Source organism: Nothoprocta perdicaria, unplaced genomic scaffold (genome assembly GCF_003342845.1).
Source record: "Nothoprocta perdicaria isolate Ctin4 unplaced genomic scaffold, notPer1 scaffold_41, whole genome shotgun sequence".
Lineage (NCBI taxonomy): Eukaryota > Metazoa > Chordata > Aves > Tinamiformes > Tinamidae > Nothoprocta > Nothoprocta perdicaria.
In genome coordinates this window covers 4,609,743-4,630,230 of record NW_020455655.1, presented here as the reverse complement: position 1 = coordinate 4,630,230, position 20,488 = coordinate 4,609,743, and the positions used below count along the sequence as shown (strand labels likewise).

At 43.4% G+C, this 20,488-nt stretch overlaps 2 protein-coding genes across 4 annotated transcripts in view; one reads left to right on the top strand and one right to left on the bottom strand.

Moving 5' to 3' along the window:
• ADAMTSL3 (ADAMTS like 3) overlaps window positions 1-90 on the bottom strand; it is a 169,949-nt gene extending 169,859 nt beyond the window's left edge. For both annotated transcript variants that reach the window (XM_026045667.1, XM_026045668.1), the window contains exon 1: window positions 69-90. The gene's annotated coding sequence lies outside the window, so the exon portion shown is untranslated. The remainder of the gene's footprint in view (window positions 1-68) is intronic.
• Window positions 91-5,595: 5,505 nt separating this feature from the next.
• LOC112952765 (lamin-L(III)-like) lies at window positions 5,596-19,160 on the top strand. Of its 2 annotated transcripts, XM_026045669.1 has the most exons (11): window positions 5,596-5,815; window positions 9,526-9,682; window positions 10,655-10,780; window positions 11,692-11,862; window positions 12,655-12,780; window positions 12,880-13,100; window positions 13,944-14,169; window positions 14,731-14,838; window positions 15,632-15,745; window positions 15,854-15,961; window positions 17,632-19,160. In XM_026045669.1, exons 3-11 carry the CDS (start codon window positions 10,700-10,702, stop codon window positions 17,659-17,661), a joined length of 1,185 nt encoding a protein of 394 aa, XP_025901454.1. In that variant the 5' UTR covers window positions 5,596-5,815; window positions 9,526-9,682; window positions 10,655-10,699; the 3' UTR covers window positions 17,662-19,160. The 2 variants fall into 2 exon arrangements, with proteins under 2 accessions (XP_025901454.1, XP_025901455.1); XM_026045670.1 differs by lacking the exon at window positions 15,632-15,745 and having other exon boundaries at window positions 17,629-19,160.
• The last annotated feature ends 1,328 nt before the right edge of the window (window positions 19,161-20,488 follow it).

Sequence of the window (20,488 nt, the reverse complement as noted above, 5' to 3'; positions counted from 1 at the left end):
GGCGAAGCGGCCTGCGGGGGCGCGTGTGCCGCCCGCGCGCGGCTCGGGCACCGCGGGGCTCCGCTCACCCGCCGAGGGGCTCCGCGATCCCGCTGCCCTCCGCGGCCTCGTCAGGTCTTCCCCGCGCACGTCCCGGGAGCGCGTCCCGCGCGGCCGCCTCCGTGCGCTCGAACGCAGAGCCCGGCGCTCGCGGCTCCCTGCGCCGCGCTCGCCGCCACCGAGGTCAGAGCCACGCGCCAGGGAACTGAGCGYGGCCGCAGGAGCTGCTCAAATAGGCTGCGCTGGAAACTTTTCCGAGGCGGCCCGCGGAGCGGCGCCTCCATGGCCGGGAGCGCAGCGCCCTCTGCCGAGGCGCGGCCGAGAGCCCGGCCAGCCCGCGGGACACCGCGCGCCCCGCAGGAACCCGCCTGCCCACCCGGGCCCATTGCCCAAGCCGGGCGAGCTCCTCCGCGTTTCCATGGCCAGCCAGGCCCACGCGAGACCGTCTTCAGGTAAGCTGGTGCAGTCAGCATGAACTTCAATTACACAAACAGATTACACAAGCAGGCTTAAAACTGGAATTTAGCCGTAACATCTACCATGAAAATGCAAGTTCCCCATCCCCAAAATCTGTATGGTAGCACTGCAGCATGGAAACAACACATCCACCACCGAGATATTCACCCTAAAGACATGGCAGCTAGTTAGAAATGTGCAGCTCGCACAATCTTCATGTAGAATACCATTCACTTAAACAACTTAGCCCTCTTCACATTCACAATCTCCTCCGGATCCCTAAAACACAAGCAGCAGGGTGGGCATTAATTTGTTAGATGGGTGTGTTTATAAACACACCTGTGGCCATTTTCCTGCAGGTGCCCATTCGTTCCTAGCACTGACACTAGCAGAGGTTTCAAGGCACAGTTCACCCTGAAGACCTTTCCCAGCTCCAGGGCCACTCTGCATTTCCCCTTCCATCCTTTTCCAGCACTGCTCTGGGTGCTGCTTTCTCCTCCCAGCTTACCGAGGAGCCTACACAGTTTCTGACTGAGAAGCTCCAGTGATAGCCCTTCAAGTCAGAGTTCACAGTCCTAATTCCTGTAACTGTCTCTTGTCATAAGTAACTTATTACACACACACGAGACCGAGAGACCTGTTAGATTTGGCTAAGGGCAAAAATGGAAAAAAAAAAAATCTCGTCTGATGAAAGGAAACTCTTCCCAATCACAAGACAACCATGAGGCTTCACTCTATGCTATCACAAGACCTTCCCATCCAGGAAAAAGTGTGTTTCTTTATCTTTGCCCTGAAAGGCAGGTGTACAGGCTTGCTGAGCAGACTTCCTTTAAATATAAATATTCCCTCAAAGCCAGCTCAGCTAAGCCAGTCCAGTTCTCATGAAGACCCTTTTTTCACCATAATAGAAGTCTACCCTACTTAGGGAGAAGTGTTTGGCTAAACTATAAATTTAAAATCCACTGAAACACTGCAGAACAACATTCAACTCATAAATCAGGATTAAGACTAATACCAAAGCTGGAGGTATCCTGCCAAAGCCCCACGCAGAAACTGAGTTTTGGTTTCAGACCTCAGAGTTATCAGTAACAGAGCTGCACCTGATTGACTAATAAAAGGAAAACGTTAAATTTCCTGTAGCTGGAGTCACTAGATCCCCAACACAGTGTAATTGGTTCTTTGGCCTTGCACTGTATTCGTACAGGGTGCTTGTTTACTCTGAAATAGCCAGCTCCCTGGGGTGGACAGTAATCATACCCTGTCACACTTCACAAATATGTTATGCCCTATAAAGAGCAAATCCTCTGTTGGTGGAAAGGTATGAAGTTCCACTGCAACACTGCATCTTTGATTTCTTGGGGTTATGGAACCCATTGTGCTCCTTGTTGATCCTTACCCTGATGTCTGGAACAGCTCCACCAGCAAAGGGAAACAAAAAGAGAACTCTTGAGTCTTAGAGACAAACACACCACTTACGTATATGCACCTAAATGTTATAGAAAAAAATATTGTTTAAAAATGCATTTTATATTAACCCATACAATGTGCATAAATGGTCACTGSTTCAAAATCTTGAATATTTGTCCATTCTTGCATCTCAAATTCCCTTTTATCCTTAAGCAAAGCCCATGGCTCATTTAAATACTTGTGATCCTCAACAGCAGTAATAGATGCGTTAAGTTTCATGACTTCCCCTTTCCAGAATAAACACCTCTTGATTCAAATGGCAACTTGCTTTTCTTTGTAGTTCAGTGCTTATAGGCCTAACTAAAATATTAGAACCGATAGTTCGCATCAATTCGTTATGTTAACATCATCAACACGTGACGTATCTTTTCAGAGACTTAGGTGACCAAAGTCAGCCCAGTTTAGTTTCCAAAGGATGATTAGGAAGAGACACTCACGAATGAAGAAGAACAAATGCCACAGAAATAGTTCTCCTCACCTCCTACTGCCTTTTTTTTTCTTTTGTTTATCCTCCTGGCACCTACTCTTGCATCTCACCAGCACTGATACTTTTTTTAATATAGTAACTGACCCAGTCTGTTTAAATAACCCTCAAGCACTTAAATAACACTTGAAAAGTAGACATATATTCAAATATTTCTTTTAGGTCACAGAAAAAGGTCTAAAGAGAGCCCCTACTTCTATCAGTAAAGTGCAACCTTACTCAAATCTTTAGGTGTTGTTACTGTAACAAACAACAAACAAGAAGCCTTTTATCAGAGCAGCAGGGACCAGCTTCTCCCTCAAGGYCAGGAGGCAAGAAAAAGCACTGAAAGAGCAAAGAAAGAGCTCAGCCAGCAGGGCCTCCCCTGCCTGGCCCCATCCAACACTTCTCAGGGCAAGGAGCAGGGCAAAGCTAGAACAACAGCAGTACCCAGGGCAAGCTGGGAACCAGAGGACAGGACAAACCTGAAACATCAAGCCAGGAAATCAGCCTGTACAGCAGCAGCCTCCATGCTAAGAAAAAGCAGCAGCAGAGCCGAACAGAGGCACCTGCAGCAGGGCCTAATAAGGAGCCCAGGGCTGAGCTGAAAAGGAGGGTTGGCTGGAGGCCCCAGGTGAGGCTGTTTAAGGTCATTAAAAGCTTGCTAATGTCCTCAGCATTACACCCTGCTGTAACGAACTATCAGATTGTTGATACATGAGTAGGGCTGGTTGGAAGGTACAGATAAAGTAAAGGATGAAAAGGTGACAGAAAGTTTAGTTAACTTTTTCCTTGTTTTCACTTCATTAGTTATGCTTTTTTCACTTAATTTTGCCAGTTTGAGATGTGCTTAAGATGCTAGAAGAAAAATTCACAAATATTTTTAAAGATTTTTTTTTCCTTCCTACTTCATGGATTCTGCAACTATCCAAATCTCAGTGATCTATACATTTATGCTAATAGATTAATTGAAGAAAAATTTCTACTCTTCTTTAGTGTTAGATATATGCCTTTTGCCATTTCTCCTAATACCCTTTTCTTAATTCTGAAACATTGCTGACATGCCTGCACACTGGAAACAGCATGAAAAGATGGGACAGGCTTATCTCTATAAGAATGTTGCCATTACTTTTATTGCTGGAACTGGACAGGTGAAAGTCTTAGTCAAAGACAAAATATCACTAAAAAAAATCAATTACTGATTTCCATCACATGGTCCTTAAGTTGCCTTCTCTTGTTCTCACACATGGCGAGCTGGTAAAGCACATGATAGATAAAATCACTTTAGACTATTTTTGAACCATCTCTTTCAGCAGGTGTTGTTTGCTCTATTACAAAACCTTGGCARGGAAGGAAAATATTCCCAGAATAGCAGATTTCTTGCTTTGTTCTGTTTCTGTTCCAAGAGCACACGGTTGTGTTTGAACAGCTGAGCAGAACATGCAACCATCAGACATGACACTGACATAGGATCACAGCCTTTCACAGAGGACTGAGGATCCAAAGCCAAAGCGCACCCTTGGACATAAATGTCCTAGTCCTAGAGGAAAACATTCAGGTTTAAATCATGCCTGTTGTTTTTCTTGAACTCAGCTTTCTATTGGCAAGGAAGAGCAAACAAGTACTCCTTACAGCAAAAGAACTGAAGCTGCTTTGCAGAAAAGAATTTCCTGACACTGTTGCTAGGACAAGAACCAGAGGAGCTCAGACTGTCTGATGTTGTTACCAAACTACACAAAGCTGCAGGGTCTCAAGATTTTTTGTTTTCCACATAAATACGTTCAGCAAAAACACTCAGTGCGCACCCCACCCTGCTATACAGGCAGGAGACAACCTGCCACTGAATAGAGCTGCAGAGGATGCGGAGACACGGGCAGAGCTGTGACCGTGCTGGCACAGCACGCTAAAGAATCCGAAATCCTCTGGGTGGTGACAAAGCCRTCGGTGACGCTCAGCACCTTTAGGGCTTGCAGCTGCTCAGAAGGGCTGCTTTGGCTAGTAATGTAGCTGACTGCACCACAGAGTAAAGGTCTAGGACATTGACTAGCTAAAAAACAGGTTAAAGGACCCTAAAAAACATCTTGACTGTTTGTTCTCTGCATGCTTGGACAAACACTACTAACCTGGGTAGTAAATAGCACCAACCTAAGCTGAGCTCTTAACTGAAGTGTTCTCTAAATGCTGCAACAAATATTATCATTCACAATTCTGTTAAGGTTCAGGGATTATTACTCTTAGTGAGATCAGTTTAGAATCTGCTGCTCAAAATGCAAGTGAAAATGTAAATCAAAATGTGTGAAAATGTACATCGAAATGTAAATAAAAAGGTCAATTAATTACTGGGAAAAAAAGAAAACCTGACAAACACGTCCTTAGTAAGGAATGTCGAAGAATGGTTTTTATAAAGAGCAGCTAGCATAAGTGTTTTCAGACTGCTTCTAACAGTTGCCTTGATGCAGATTCCCTTTCTCCCTCCATTTTCCCCTCTTGGCACGCAGCAGTTTCCAGCTGCGACACTGCAGCCGTGTGTGCGGGTGACAACCACGGCCCCGARGGCCCCAGATGCCCTCAGAGGAGCAGCGAGCGGGGAGCAGCTCGCGGCGCGGGGTAGCGCGGGGGTCGCAGCAGCTCCTCGCGCCGCCGCCAAACGCGGCTCCGAGCCCGGCCCCGCTCGGGGGAACGCGGCGCCGCCGCCTCCTGCCAGCTCCGTGCCCGCCCTCCGCGAGCGGCACCGCGCCGGGGATGCGCTGCGGCGCCATCACGTGCAAAAGCAGAGAGGAAAAATAAAATATACACATATATGTGTGTGCGTGCGTGCACACGGCTGTTGGTGCTCGGGTCCAGAGGAGCCGCCGGCRGTGCCCGCGGCCCGAGCCCTTTAAGTGCCGGGGCGGCGGCAGCGGGCGGCTATTTATACCGGGCGGCGCGGGACCTCGGGGCGCCTTGCGCGGGGCGGTGCTGTTGCCGTCGCGTTGCGCCGGAGCGCAGCGCGGCAGAGCGGAGCGGAGCTGCCATGGCCACCGCCGCGGCCCTGTCCTCCCCGCCGGCCAGCGCGGCCCGCGCCCTGGGCCGCGCCGCCGCCGCCTCGTCGCCGCTGAGCCCGACACGGCTGAGCCGGCTGCAGGAGAAGGAGGAGCTGCGGCAGCTCAACGACCGCCTGGCCGCCTACATCGAGCGCGTGCGGGCGCTGGAGGCCGACAAGGCGGCGCTGCGGCAGCGGCTGGCCGAGCAGGAGGCGGGCAGCGGGCGCGAGCTGGGCAGCCTGCGGCTCCGCTACGAGGCGGAGCTGGCGGACGCGCGCAGGGCGCTCGACGACATCGCCATCGAGCGCGCCGCGCTGCAGGTGGAGCTGGGCAAGGTCAGCGAGGAGCACCGGCAGCTGCACAGCAGGTCCGTGCCTGGCCCTGGGGCGCCAGAGGTGGCTGGGTCCCCCCTGCCACCCCAGGCACTGCTGCGGGGGACCAGGGTGGTGTCACCTCCCCCTGCTGTGGCCCAGGAATCTGTGTTKGGCTGTGGGGATGCTGCTGGGAGCACCTGCTCCTGTGCTGTTACTGGGTTGTAGTAGAAGCCTCTTGTGCTGGGCAKGAGGTGTGGGGAGGCCTTGGGAAAGGTTGTGCTCTTGCATGGATGTGTCCCTGACTGGGGTTGCTTCCACAGCGGTGTCCATGAGCACCTGAGAAGCTACTATGCTGGGAAGCATTTAGAAAGCTACATGGATGAGAAAAGGTACTTCACTGTGGAGTTAGCATCACCTCTTGGGGGATTAAATGCCTCAGGCAGCTAAGCAAAGGGGCTTGTCCTGTAAGCAGTAGAGCATGAGTGACTCTTACCTGGCCCAGGCTGGTACTGCACAGGACTTATCCTGGTGGCTTCTTTTTGAGACTGGGGTTAAGTGCTACTGGGATGAACTATCTGCTGTTTCAGGCTTGACTTGATAGCAAGTTGTGTATCCTGTGCCTGGCATCTCCTTGTCATCTGGTCTCTCAAGGCCTGGAGAACAGTGGTAGCCCAACATAAGTGCAATCAAAACTCCTTGGAAGAGAAGTGTCTGCYCACAACATGCTTCCTTTGCAAAAACTAGTAGTACCACCACTCTACACTGCCTTACAGTACTTCTAAGTCRCAGCTATATAATGACTTGGATGCTAATAAGCCCCCCTAGTTCTGCTATAAGCTTTATTGCATGGAGCTTTTAGGTACCAGCTCTTTCTGACTCTTCATGTACAGTACAAATGCTCTATCCCYATGGATTCAGTAGGCCTTCAGTAGCTCTTCTACTTGAAGATAAGTTTTGTTTTTACTCTAAGCTTCTGTTTTGAGCTGCTTGGAATACCTTGGACTTGTCTCATTCATGCCAGTTTTTGGCTCATGGGTCTGTTTCATAAATCTAACCAGGCACATGATTGGACAGTGAGAAGGCTAATGCCAGTTCAGGAATTTTTCTGCTGCTCTGTTTGTATAACTCAGTGGCTTTGTTTATAAAGCTTGAGTCTTGGCAGGTATGTAATCCTCTGGATTGATAAAACTTCTTTAAAGTAGCTATCTTAAAATGGCTAAGTTTATAACCTGTAGGAAATGATACAAAGTATATGCTGCTTTCTGAAAGGATTAGGCTGGAGTYGTAATATTAATGAGTATATGTATCTGGGCTGTCTAACTGCAAATGTCTCAGATGACTTGGAACAAACTACTTTGAGGGTATCATGCCCTTTATATAAACCCTTTAAATAACTTGGAACTCTTGTAGGATGGAATGTCACTAGATAGCTTTCCCAACAGCATTAACCAGTGGCTCTTATTAATCACCCTTGTAAAGAGACTAAGTTTCAGCAACAATGAAATGTGCTTACATTTCAGCTATTTTGTTTTTACTTCTTCAACAGTGCTAGCTGGAAATGGACCAAAGATGTTTGGGAAGCAGGTGTTGTGGATAAGTATATCAGTTGTTTGAACTTCTAGCCTCAGGAAGGTCAAAGCAGTAGCACAGCAGAAACAGGATTGGTTTCCTAGTGCACTCATGGCTGTAGATGTGTGTTTTGAAGCTGAAGTGTGTGTGTGCTGTAGTAAGTCAAAGATGTAAGAATGACTTCTGTAAGTGATGTAAATCTGTGGTCCTGGCAAGCAGCAGTTTATTTGAACCTTGTATGGGTTTAAACAAGTTTCTTGAATTCAAATTCTCCAGATCAAGCAAGCTGTGAGACACATATCCTCAAAGATGTAATTGGAAGGTGACAGGCAAGGCTTGAAGGCTACTATCACAAATGGCTGACAGTCAATAAGCCAGGGTTAGGTCTGCAATGTCTTGTGCAGATTTGAAAGTCTGCACATGCAAGATTGTGCACTAGTATCACTTATTGTTTCATATCAATGCAAAGTKTTGTTCTGAACTTGGTTTAGAAGGGTAATAAACACTCATGTCAAAGCCTGGCTTTGTTAAACTTGCTATTAAAGATGAAAGGCTTTGCCTGAAAGTCTCCTGAAAACACTTATCAGGAAAGAATCCAAGAAACCTGAATGTGTCTGTCAGAGGCCTGCAGCAGAGTCAAGTGAACTAACAATCCACAATTAAGCACAGCTGCTAATAGCATATTGTTCTTGCACAAAGTTAGGTGATTTAAGAATGAAAATTTCAATTGTAAAATGAAACTACTAATCATTATCACTATACTTGCTAGTATCATAACCAGGTAATACTCACAGTAAGTGGCAGTGACAGCAGAGAGCCCAAGAAGGAAGCAAAATTCATGCCTACAAAATAAAGAAATCTGTAAATAGTATAAAATCTACAATCTTATCTCATTGATYGTCGCCACTCCCAGCAGAATTATGTTTTCTAGTATCTGAGTAAACAACTAAACTTTTATAAATATAATTATCAAAATACCATGGCCATAACAATCCTCAAATGTTATTAAAAGCAGGGCTGRAGAGGGTCTTATCTAGCCCCTCTCCACCCAGGCCTGTGTAAGGACCAAGTGTACCCATGGCAGGTTTGTGTGACCTYTTCCTTCTGGATGATGGAGATGGCAGATCCCAGGCAACCTGCTTTGGCAATGAACTACTATTAGTTTCCTCTTCAGAACATCTAACCCTAATAAACCCCCCTGCAATGTAAACCTACAGCTTCCTCTCTCTTCCACAACAGACATGAAAAAGAGATTCCCTGCCTCCATGCTGCTATCTTTAATGGATGTAGAGACTGTTATGGCTCCTGTCACTTTTCTCTTCTCTAGACTAAACAACTCTGACTCTTTTTCCGCTCTTTCCTTTCTGTCCAGGCTTTCTAGAGCTGATTGCCCCTGTGGAGTGACTCTGGCCTCCCTCCAGCCACTCTACTCAGTTATCAACTGGAAAACTCATTGTCTAAATTATCACAACCTAGCTGCTGGGTAGAGTGTTTTTTCACTAAAATGGAGTGCTGGTCTCTATGATCTCAAACCCGATACCTGAGCAGGAAGCTGGGTTCTGGATGTGGATCAGACAACTGCAGGGGTATAAGTTAGATTTGTTGGAGGTTTTCACCGCTTTTCTCTGTCACAAACTTGCTGCAGGGACCAGCTGTTGTTGCTGGGTGCCACAGGCTGCTGTGGAGGAGAACGGCCATTTTGTACCACAGGGTGTCTGCCCCTCAGCGGTGCGGTGCCCTCCGGGGGACAAAACTGCTTCGTGCTGAGGGAGCCCTGGCGGCCTGGAGGGAGCTGCTGGCCGCAGGGGGACAGCAGTGACAGGGCACTTCACCCCACAAACTCTGCTGTGACCGGCCGCRGCGATGAGCCTGTGGTGGTCCATGGCCTCTCCCTCGTGGTGGGTGATGTGGTGGGGCCTGTGCTGAGGGGGCTGTCACTGCTCTGTGGTCTGGCTGCCTTCATGCTGCAAGGAGGGGTTGCTGCTTGGCAATCTTGCTCGATCTGCTCCCGGTTCTCAGGGCAGCTCGGTGGTCGCTCAGGAAATAGCAGCCTGGGCCTTCCCTCTCCACAAATGTTTCCCTTTTCCTCTGCTTCAGTTCTACCACAGACTCCAATGTAATGGTARATGTAAAAAACCTTTCCTGTTCCTGTCTTGGCAGCTGCAGCTGATGTGTGTGAAACTTTAACTTGCAGGAATTCAAAGAAAGAAGCGGATCTGAGCCTGGCACAGGCTCGCGTGAGGGACCTGGATGCTCAGCTGAACGCGAAGGAAGCCGACCTCGCGACAGCTCTGAGCGAGAACAGGAGCCTGGAGAAGGACCTGCGGGAGCTGAAGGATCAAGTGGTCACTGTAAGGCTCTTGCTTCACTTCTCTGCTTTGGCTATTGCCTTCCGAAATTAGTTAATTGGYATTTAAATGCAGGCAAAAAACTAATCTTTAACAAGTTCGGGTAGGCAAAAGAGGACTGATTCTTACTGAAAGCAAATGAAACTAATCARTTGTTAATTAAAACGTCCTGTTGCAAGTGCCTCCCATGGCTGCAGTATGTAACCCTTGTTTTAAGGGTAAATCAAGTTGAAATTAGTCCATTTGCTACAGCCTCTGTATCATCTCACTGAATGGAGCGCTTCATGGACCATATTTATGCCTGAATCTTAGTAGAATAAGTAACTTCTCACTGCTTTTTTTAACAAACTCTTATGCTATTGAAATGAACTGATTGCTTGAATTGAATTGCAACTATACCAAAGTATACTACAACAGCTRGGCTCCTACAAATGTGCTATCTTGATACTTTAATGTGATCATTGAACAGGCTAGTTTAAGGTTTGCATGATGAGAACTAAAGCCTTTTATYATTAAAATAACATACATCCATATTGAGAGTGTCTAATTGCTTGACAACATAGGCTATATTTGGGGGATATCACTTGCTAAATATCAAATAAATAACACTGGAATTCAGGCAGAAGGTTAGAGCAGTTAATATTGTCAAGGGGAGGAATGTATGCAGATGCAGACCTCAGATGATTTATCTGAGGTCTACTTCCTGGCCTTGAAGTAACACAGTAGTAAAACTTAGCTGGTGTGACTGTGGGATTTTTCATACTTAACCCTCTGAATAATGCAGTTAAACAGGATTCTTTCTGTTGCAAGTGTGCGAGTCCCAAAGAGTCAAACTTAAGCAGTAGAATTACCAACTTGAGTGTATTTTTATTCATTGCTGTAAGAATGAAGCTGAATGATCTGTATTAAGTTGGCTACTTTTATTTGGAAAAGGAGCTCTTTAATTTTAATTACCTTGATGTCCATCTCTTCTAGCTGAAGCTCTCACTGGAAGATACCAAAAAGCATCTCCACAGTGAAATGTTGAGGAGAGTGGATCTGGAAAATCAAATGAAAACTTTGCAAGAGCAAATGACATTCGAGAAGTGCCTTCATGAAGATGTATGTTTTAGCTTATTAACCAGGATTCTTGTAGGTGTCAATGACCCCTGGATGCCCTTAAAAGCAATGTTACATGTGCTTTATCCTTAAAAAGGTAACTAGCTGAGTCAACCTATGACAGTTCACCAACCAATAAAAACCACCTAACTAGGAAGACTTCAAGAAAGTGCACAACTTCATGTTAACTGGCATAGTACCAATAGGTATCTGGAGTATGAGATAATTTTCTCAGGCTGCACTTCTGAAGGTAACTACAATCCCAATATACTACTTTGTGTAACTAAAAGTGCAAATATTACGGTTGAAATGGTTCCAGGTGTTTGCTAGAAGACTAAAATAATTTTAAAAAACCAAAAAGTTGAATCTCTTCTAAYAAGAATTCATGTTCCCTACTTCCTTAACACTTATCATGGTTGCCTAGTCAACTTGGTGAAAAGTCAATATGTAGCATAGAACTAAATAATATGTAAATCAATTTCCTTCTGACTGAATGAATCCCAAAGTATGTGTGGTTAAGTGTAGGGGATCTGAGTTTTTAACCCAGCTTTCTCTAATTCTTGAATACAATAAGAAYAGGTCAAACAACAGTTCTTAAACTGAAGTCTACATGCATGTCTTCTAACTAGAAGAGAAGTTAATCTACTTGAAAGGATTAGTCTTCCAATTAGTTGCAAACTACTGTATCAGAGCAATGTAGGCAGCAAGGAAGCCAAACAGCCCAGCATACCTAGATGGAAGTAGGTGATGTAATGGACTAATGTTTAAGTTCTGTAAATAAAGATGAATTACCATATACTTGATAAATCTGCTTCAGTGTGGAATGACTTKCTGAGCTGTTACAGTAAGCCCCCAGTCTCAGACTGAGCTGTGGTGGCTTGCTTATTTTCTGAGAAACTTTGTTTTCCTCGTAGGAGCTCAAAGAGACAAAAAGAGTCCATGAGAGCAGGATAGCAGAAATAGAATCCGGTCGTCAGAGAGAATTTGAGAGTAAGCTCTCGGATGCTCTGCAAGGGCTCCGAAAACAGCATGAAGAACAGATTCAAGGATACAAAGAGGACCTGGAACGAACATTCAGTGCAAAAGTGAGTCTGCAGAAGGTGGCAATAAAACAAAACCTAAGCTCTGCACTTTGATGTGATTCACAGAATAAATAGCTGAGTACAAAACTTCCTCGCATAAATGTGAAGGGTAATCAATTCAGCAGCTATGGTGGGATCTCTGAATGGTGTCAAATATTTGACAAACTTTCTGTCCACAGACATGTATTTTCTAAAATGAAACTGATTTAAGCATAAATGATCCCTTTAAGGGGCATGGTTAGGGATGACAAATGTAACAAAATTGATTGTAATCGATTGTAATTGATTGTAAATCAAACTATGGATAAATCTGMATACAAGCCAAGTGAGGTGTTCTGTTAGTATTAAGCAACCACAATATTACTGAATAAAAGTTGTTCTGATTTTGAAATAACTTAGTGTTGTGGAAACTGTGTAGAACTATTGAGTAAGAATAACACTTGGATAAGGACACCTGATGTCATGTAGTCTCATGCTTTGACAAGCAGCTTCCTACCTTATTCCCGTTTGCACTTCTGGAGAATCATTTTACTTCACATCTGTAGAAAGTCTTTATGCACTCCTAAGCCAGCACCCTTAATTAGCTGATTATTGCTGACATGATATCAAAATCATGTAAACCCCCCTGAAAAACAATGAAAAATCTTTTGACCTGGAGTTTATTGGTATCTGCACAGTTAAGGAAAGCATAACTATTTCCAGATGTAACACAGCTGGAAATCACTTGGTTTTCCCTTCCTATTTAAAATGGAAGGGGTCATAAGTAACCTGTTACAAATGGTGACTTATCCACAGATGGARAATGCCCAGCTGTCTGCAGCAAGAAATAGTGACTTTGCCAATGCTGCTCGGGAGGAGCTGATGGAAACCAAGCTGAGAGTGGATACTCTGACATCCCAAGTTAATCAGTATCAAAGCCAGGTACTATGTATATTTATACATACTTGATATCATTATTTTAAGCTCTCCTCTCTAATCTTCAGTAATGTTTTAATTGATCTTTTTCTCCTTTAATTTTAGAATGCTGCTTTGGAGAACAGGATAAGGGAGCTACAGGAGACGCTGGATTATGATCGTGATCTCCATCGAAGACGTATGGCAGAAAAAGAGAAAGAAATGGCACAAGTCCAGCAGCAGGTACAAGCACAGTTGGAAGAATATGAGCATCTCTTAGATGTCAAACTGGCTCTAGATCTGGAAATAAATGCCTACCGAAAGATGCTGGAAGGAGAGGAGCAGAGGTAGGATGTGAAAAGATTCTTATATCAAGACTTGCTTCATCTCAGACCTCTATGCTACTTTACTATGTATGCTTCAGAATAGGAAAATAAAAGCAAGAAGTAAAATGTGACTGTTTAATAGTACCACAGTTTATTTCTTAAAAACCATCTACAGTAGGCTATGCTTTATATTCCACACCCCCTTAATGTAGTAAGGTGGTCACACAACTCAAACATAAGCAAAAAGGCTCTCAAAGCTCCATTAGACCTTCCTTGGAATCATACTGAAAATTTCTCAGCATCCTAGAAAATGGCCCTTTTTCTCTCATTCCTCAGATTTAAAGGATGAAGCCACATATCTGGGGTGGTAATTGATGGGGGGGAGAAAATAGAATTGTTTATAGAGATAGTCATTCTCCACAGGATTTAATCTGTGGAATTAAAATTGAGGGATTTCAGCAGTAAAGGCTATGTATATAAATGAAATGAAAAAGTTGTATCCACTCCAGCTATCCATACACTACTTGGTGAGAACAACATGAACTCTCACTACATGCTAGGAAAGGTCAAGAACTTAAACTAATTTCACTAAAGAGTTTGTCCATAGAGATTTTTAATGAATACTTCTTGTAGATGGGAATTATTTCTAATGGACATAAGTTTGCTCTGAACTCTAGATTCAAGGCTGTATTCCAAACTTAACAAGCTACTTACTAAGCTCTTGCCAGTAAAAATAACATCTTATGCTCAAGACTTGAGAGAAAGCTGGGATATAAGAAGCTGTTAGGCTTGGCTCTCCTGGGAGGAGAGGAGCAAGAAGAAATAACATTCACTTGAGTATCTGCTTATCTGACTCCCTTCCAGGCTAAAGCTCTCCCCTCGTCTGTCTTCACCTGGTACCGCAACTCAAGCAGCAGCAAGTCAAGGGCGTCGACTTCTGCATGGGAGAAAAAGGAAAATGAAAACCAAAATGAGAGGACACAGTACTGGATTTAAGACTGTTCAGCATGCTTCTTCATCTGGAAATGTATCTATAGAAGAAATTGATACAGAGGGAAAATTTGTCAGGCTTAAAAACAACTCTAATGAGGTATTGCTACTCATTCAAGTCTGCATTCCCTTCACTAAGTAGGGCTCCTTGTGAATGGACTTGTAGCTTAGTGAAGTGGAGRGTGGGAAGAATAAAAAGATGAGAACTGCCAAACTCAATACTGAATGACTCTCCAGCTAACCTGGCTCCTGTCAAGGGCAGAGTATGTAGAGCGACTTGAATCCTGCAGGGATTTTACTAGCAAGGCTGTTGAAATGCCTTTTGGGGGAGTTGCATTGGCTTCTATGATGCAGAAGTCTTAGTTATTTCTCACCAGATTCAGTCTAGCACTATCAGAAGTACTTCTTCCTGTAAGAATTCTATAATGTACTTAGTAAATTGGATAATTACTTAGAGAAGCTCTTTAGAGCAGCAAAAAAGGTTCAACAGGACTGCCAGTCCTATAACCAGCACAAAGAAAGTTTCTCTGATTAAACTGTTGGAAAAGTTACCTAATCTACAAATCTTGAGTTAGAATTTTTCAAAATTCTAGAAGCTTGCAATTAGCTCTTCTATAATGTGGTCTTGATTTGTAATGCYGAGAAACTTCTTATCCCGTAGGATCAGCCGCTGCATGGATGGGTGTTGAGACGACGGCTTGGAAGTTTTTCTGATGCAACRTATATATTCCCTTCACAGTTCACCCTTCAGGCAGGCCAAATAGTTACAGTAGGTAGCAGCTTTGTACAGTTTATTCAGAGATCTATTTTTGTTATCTGAGATGGAACAGTGTGTGTAACAAGAAAAGCTATGTTAATGTCCAAGTATTTTTGTATTTGGTGCTCAGAGAACCAAAAGAAATTATGTAGAGAGGGAGATGGGAAAATTCTTGGAATGCCTTGATCTGAAATACCAATTAAATATTCTTTGTAAGAGTAAGTCTTGGAGAATGTGGTTTCCCAAGATGAGGTTGTGTTATTGTGCATGAAATCAAACTCTATTTGCTGTTACAGCTCCCCATGCTTTGTTAGAGGCTTTGCAAAGCCTTTTCCTGCTGCTATCATCTCTAGTCTACTACAGCTCAGCAATACTGGACTCAGTATTGTTAAGCTAAAGTTTAGCTTTAGAAACTTAGTCTAAGTAAGGCTAGGAGTATTCAAAATGTGTAGCTCTAAATTCTGTACTCCAAATTACCACAAGTTTATCAAGTTTACACAAGAGTTTTGGTAGTAACTCCAGGTTAGCAAATGCCATCTTGTGCACAAAACTTGCAGCCATGAGGAAATCTGACTGATTTTTTTTTTGCTCTGTGACCCAAATGGAATGTATGTGCAAGCAAGGCGACCTCTTAATCAGGTAGAAGCTGTTAACAGCTTTTCTGTACTAAAAGAAGCACAAATTGTGCCATGGAGCAAAGTGGCTCAATTTATTACTGGATATCTTTGGGAGTGTTTGGGAATCAGAATAATGAATCCTAATCTAGCTGTGAATAAGAGTCCTGAGCTCACTTATCTGTCTGCAGATCTGGGGTGCAGATGCTGGTGTAAGCCCAGGTCCTAGTGATCTGATCTGGAAGTCTCAGTCTTGGGGGAAAGGGGACACTGTGGGTGTTACACTCATCACAGAGGATGGTGAGGTAAGAGAAATAGCAACTAGTTATAACTTCCTGATACTACATTTCCCTGATGCGATCAAATCTTGAGGGGATGAAGGGGTCTTTGGTGGTGACACAGCTTTCATCTAGGAACTGGCAGAAAGGAAGATAATGCACGTACCCAGAGGAGAGGAGAGTAGTGATCAAGATGAGTGTGAGGAAGAAATCACTGGAAGTGAAATGGAGCTTCTATCTCAGGTAAGCAGTTTGAAGTTCAAATATATGCTATCAAAAGAATTATTTCATGTCATTACTATATCATTACATTACCACATGAAGCATTCCCTAAGTGCTATCCATATCCTACAATTCTTACCATTTTTCTTGATGTCAGACCAAAAGAAGAAGAAAAAAGAAATGTTGTTTGGTTTCATGATAGTGGTTCCTGTGAGCCTCCTAAAGCAGGTGAGATCAGTGAGAGAATCATGCTTGTAGTCTTGTAGGAAAGCTGTGCCATGAGCAGTGCTGCGGTCTCGTCTCATGTAGGATGTAGTTTGCATGGCTTTSCATCAGAACTGCAATTGATGTCTTGTTTCTTTTTCTGGTGGTTGAATGTGATTAAATAGCATTAACTGTCGGGTCTCTCATTACTAAAACAACCACTGCAGAGCACTAGCTTTAATGTCTGCTCCATCTAAACCTGTGTCTGAGCTTAAGTAAGTTTAATGTTTGTGTTTGCTTCTATGAATAATAAGTACTAACAGAAAATAAAATGTTTCTGTGGGGTTACTTATCTGATCCTTTAAACAGTCCCCAGATGGAGTCTTGAAATAAATTCATACTGAAGAAGGCTAGTATTTTGATTCAAAAATATAAAAAGACTAGAATCAGTTTGGGGTGTATTGATTTACCTAAGTACTTCTGAAACTCAAACATGAGTTTGAGGTACTTCAGTGCTGGCTCTCTTCTAGAACTCTTCTCAATTTGCACAGCAAAATAAGCATCTCAGCCTTAGAAGATATCCCTTCAATACCTTTCAAGTGAAACTAAAACAGATGTAGGTCATACTAATGGAACTGACAAATAGCATGGGCATATTTTGGTTGAATTATAGCCCTTTGGCTACAACTTACATATTTCAGTGTCTCTGAAAGACTCAACAGCCCTTCCAAACAGCTTTTGATGTATTATTAAAATTCTAAACTTCTATTTTGAATGCTCCTCGAGTGCTTTGATGTACTAAGTCAGGTATCTAACTATGTACTCTAAAATAGAACTACTATGAAGACTTTAAATCATAACTAAAYACATCCAGGATAAGCTGGCTTTCTAGATATGAAGCCAACAGTCATAACAGAGTTGGTGTGATGGAAAAGTTAGATTTTTAGTCTGTTTTATCAGCAGCTTTACCACACAGTTGTGAGCCACTTCTGGTAAGAATCCATCCTAATACTCCCACTCAAATGTTACCATCTGTCCTTTCCTATGCTGAATTTCAGTCAAATTCCTCTTGTTATTACAACCTATCTGCTTCTGCCGTATCAGCAATATAAAAATGATAGCAACTTGGTCAAAAAGTTTATTTGCAAGGACTGGTATGAAGCTGCATGCCAGAAGACTTGAAGCATCAGAAGTGAGGTCCTGGTAGCCTTTAATTAGGGAAGAGATGGCCCRTGTATTCAGTAGACTCAAATTCTGGTTTTTATTTATTTCTTTCAATCTCTCCCACTTCCATTAGTATAGTTGGCAATATCCTGCCTCTTAGTCCTGTTTTCTTTTAATAATAACCAAATCTACCAAATACTGTAAGGCWAATAAGAGGAGGGAGAAGGTAAACAATCTTCTCTTTAAGCAGCTTGCCCTGCAATAACATCTTAGGTTTGTATGCCTGTTTGTTACTTAATCCCTTGCTGTTATTTCTGCAGCAGAATGAGGACCCTAGCTGTTCCATCATGTAATGAAGACAGAGTGAGGATCGTCTAAACACCTCTCAGACCAAAGTGAGGTTTTTAGACTACAAGTGTTCTAATACCTTCTGCAATATCTGAAACTTGGAATTTTGTACCTCCCRTCTGATGTGTGTGTAAGAAGTGCTGTCCATAATGTGAAACTTCCTACCATCTGATACTGGACCCTGTCCTGGATTCAACCATTTAAAGAGCAACAAAATACAAGCTCCTTTTTAATTTTTGTTCTAAACTGGAACATAAGGATCTACTTTTCTTGACCTGCTGGCACATGGGAGGGAATAGAGTTTACAATACTTAACGTTAGACATGTGTCCCAAAATGATGGTAAATACTTAAGACTGAGCATAAGGCTGCCCAGCTTTCTGAATATTCTGACATGGGGTTTCTCTGAAGGCAACTTCTGGTTGGTGCCTGAGTAGGAAACCAGATGGCCCAGATCACAATTTGCTTGTACCTTGAGCAAGTCTGAACTTGGTTGGGGAAAATAATTATTCTGAAGGGTACTCAGTGTCTGGAAACCTTGTTGTTAAGATCCTAAGATCCTGATATTGGAATATGAAACTGTTCTAGACTACTTGTTAGGACTTTCTAGTGTATCAAATTTTAAAATTAAAAGCAACGTGTAAAATGTGGGTTTTTTTTACTTGTTATTTAAGTGTATTGGTTCTGTGTAATAGTACTTTGAAATCCCAGAGATGTGAGTATTGGATATTTCTAGGTATAGCACAGCTTAACTTCCAGTTTGTTGGAAGCTGAACTTTGACAGCTGTATCCTAGAAATGTTTGAGGAAGAAACATCTCTTTCCAAGAGATAAGGTACTCTAACAAGATTAGCCCTTTGTCTGAATGGTGCCAACAAGCCAACCTCTTAAAGAGCAGAGCTCAAAAGCATCAACTGTACTAAGATACATGAAAAATAGCTGCTTTGGGAGTTCCTGTGCATTAAATCTGATGTAAGTAAGGGGAAAGCACGGTCTGCAGTCTTGCTTTCTGTCCACCTAACCAGACAGATGGAGACTAATGTCTGTGGCCAGTAGGTAATTTAATGTACCTTTCCTGGCTCTGCTGTCTGCGCAGAGGCACGGGGAGCCCTTGGAAACTGGCACTATCCTTCAGGGTTGCTGCTCCCTGCAAAGGTGAACGTGGCTGCTGCAGGGTAAAGAACTGGTCCCTTCTCTGTGCGAGGGGAGGGAGGCAGCTCTCCTGCAGATCTCCTCCAGTACTGGAATAGTTTGACCTTTGCTGTTGCCTTGCCAGAATCTTCAGTCTTATAGAAGAAGCAAATCTGGAATCTGTTCTGTGTTAAGATGCAGTTCTTAATGTGAGGCTTGCCTTAGATTGGCTTGAAGTTTTAAGATATGGCAACCACACACTAACCAAATACTTAAACTGTAGTAGGTCTGAATTTGTGTTGTACCTCATGGCCTAATTTAAATAGATGCTGCTATAACCTTGCTATATTTATCTTGACCTGTTAAACTTTTTTTTTTTTACTATTAAAGATTTTTTTCTCTAAATAAGCAGTCTTGGACTTAACTATTTGCAAGTTAAAAACAGTATTACCAAGGTGTAATGGGGCTATTACTAAGTACTAGCAATGTGTTCAAAATACTTTTCCATAGCTATTTTTGTTAGATGAGATGTGTATTGCAGCTGCTTTGAAGCTCCTTAGTGGAGGGCTAGCTGCCCAGTGAAAACTGTACTGTGTGTGTGTGTGTGTGTGTGTGTGTGTGTGTGTATTTCCTCTAGGGCATTCTGGCCCAGCAGATAGCAGGTGAGAAAACAGATGCCATGAAATGTAAGTCAGACCTCTCTACTAGCAACCACGTTCAAAAGAAAAAAAAAAATCAAACATCTTAGCATCCAGCAGGCCAGGGGCAGGGCAGTTTCAAAGGCTGCTGCTGTTTAAACAGTACTGGGCTCTTCTGCTGTGTCTCTGGCCAAAGCTGAGGCAAGTCTGGGTTAATGACAAGTAGGGGGTGAGGGGCAATGGGCTACTATGCCTATATGGCAAACTGAACTAATTCCTCAATATATCACAGCACTGCACTAAACTGAGACATTTAAGGTTGATTCCATCTGTGGCTAGGCTTTTTATATATCTAGATTTCTTGCTCCTTTAACTGAAAAAGGTAGGTGTTCAAAGGCAATCCTATAGGCAATTTTGCTGCTCCCTTTGGAAACACTAATAAATGTTCTGATATTGAATATTCTTTCTTCATCCCTTGGTTCTGCTGCTTTACTTAACCAACAGTTAGGTGCCTGGCTGTGGTTCACAACATTTTTTTTCCCCTACCCTAGAAGATAAGTATGCTTAAGGATATATCCTCCTGCTGTCCCTTCCCAAAAGCTACCATGTTCAGAATCCCTAAGCTCAGTAGTTCCATAGTTACATAACAGCCCATCAATTCAAACTGCTTAAAGCTTTTTGAGTGGTGCTATGCCTTGTGATCAGACCCTCAGAGCCAGTCTCATTCAAAAACTGGGTCAGGATCTGTTACCTTCTATACTACTGCTCAAATAATTACTAAGCACTCACCTATAAAGCTGGAGAAGGTCTTAGAAATGTCTTTCCTTGCATGAGCAGGTGCAAGTTTAGAGCTCCAGTTGTTCTGTAGGCAAAGCTGCACAGATTAAGGTCCTGCTTCTCTGTGGCCACAGTGCAAGCATGAGGCAGCCTCAGGTGCTAGCCCAGAGCTGAAAGAACCTGTGAAACTTGAGTTTGTCAGCCAGGGAGGCAGCTGCTTTATGCTTCTTCCATGCAAAAGTAACTGCATTTTCCCTAGGGAATGCTGCTTCTGTTGGGCTACAGAAC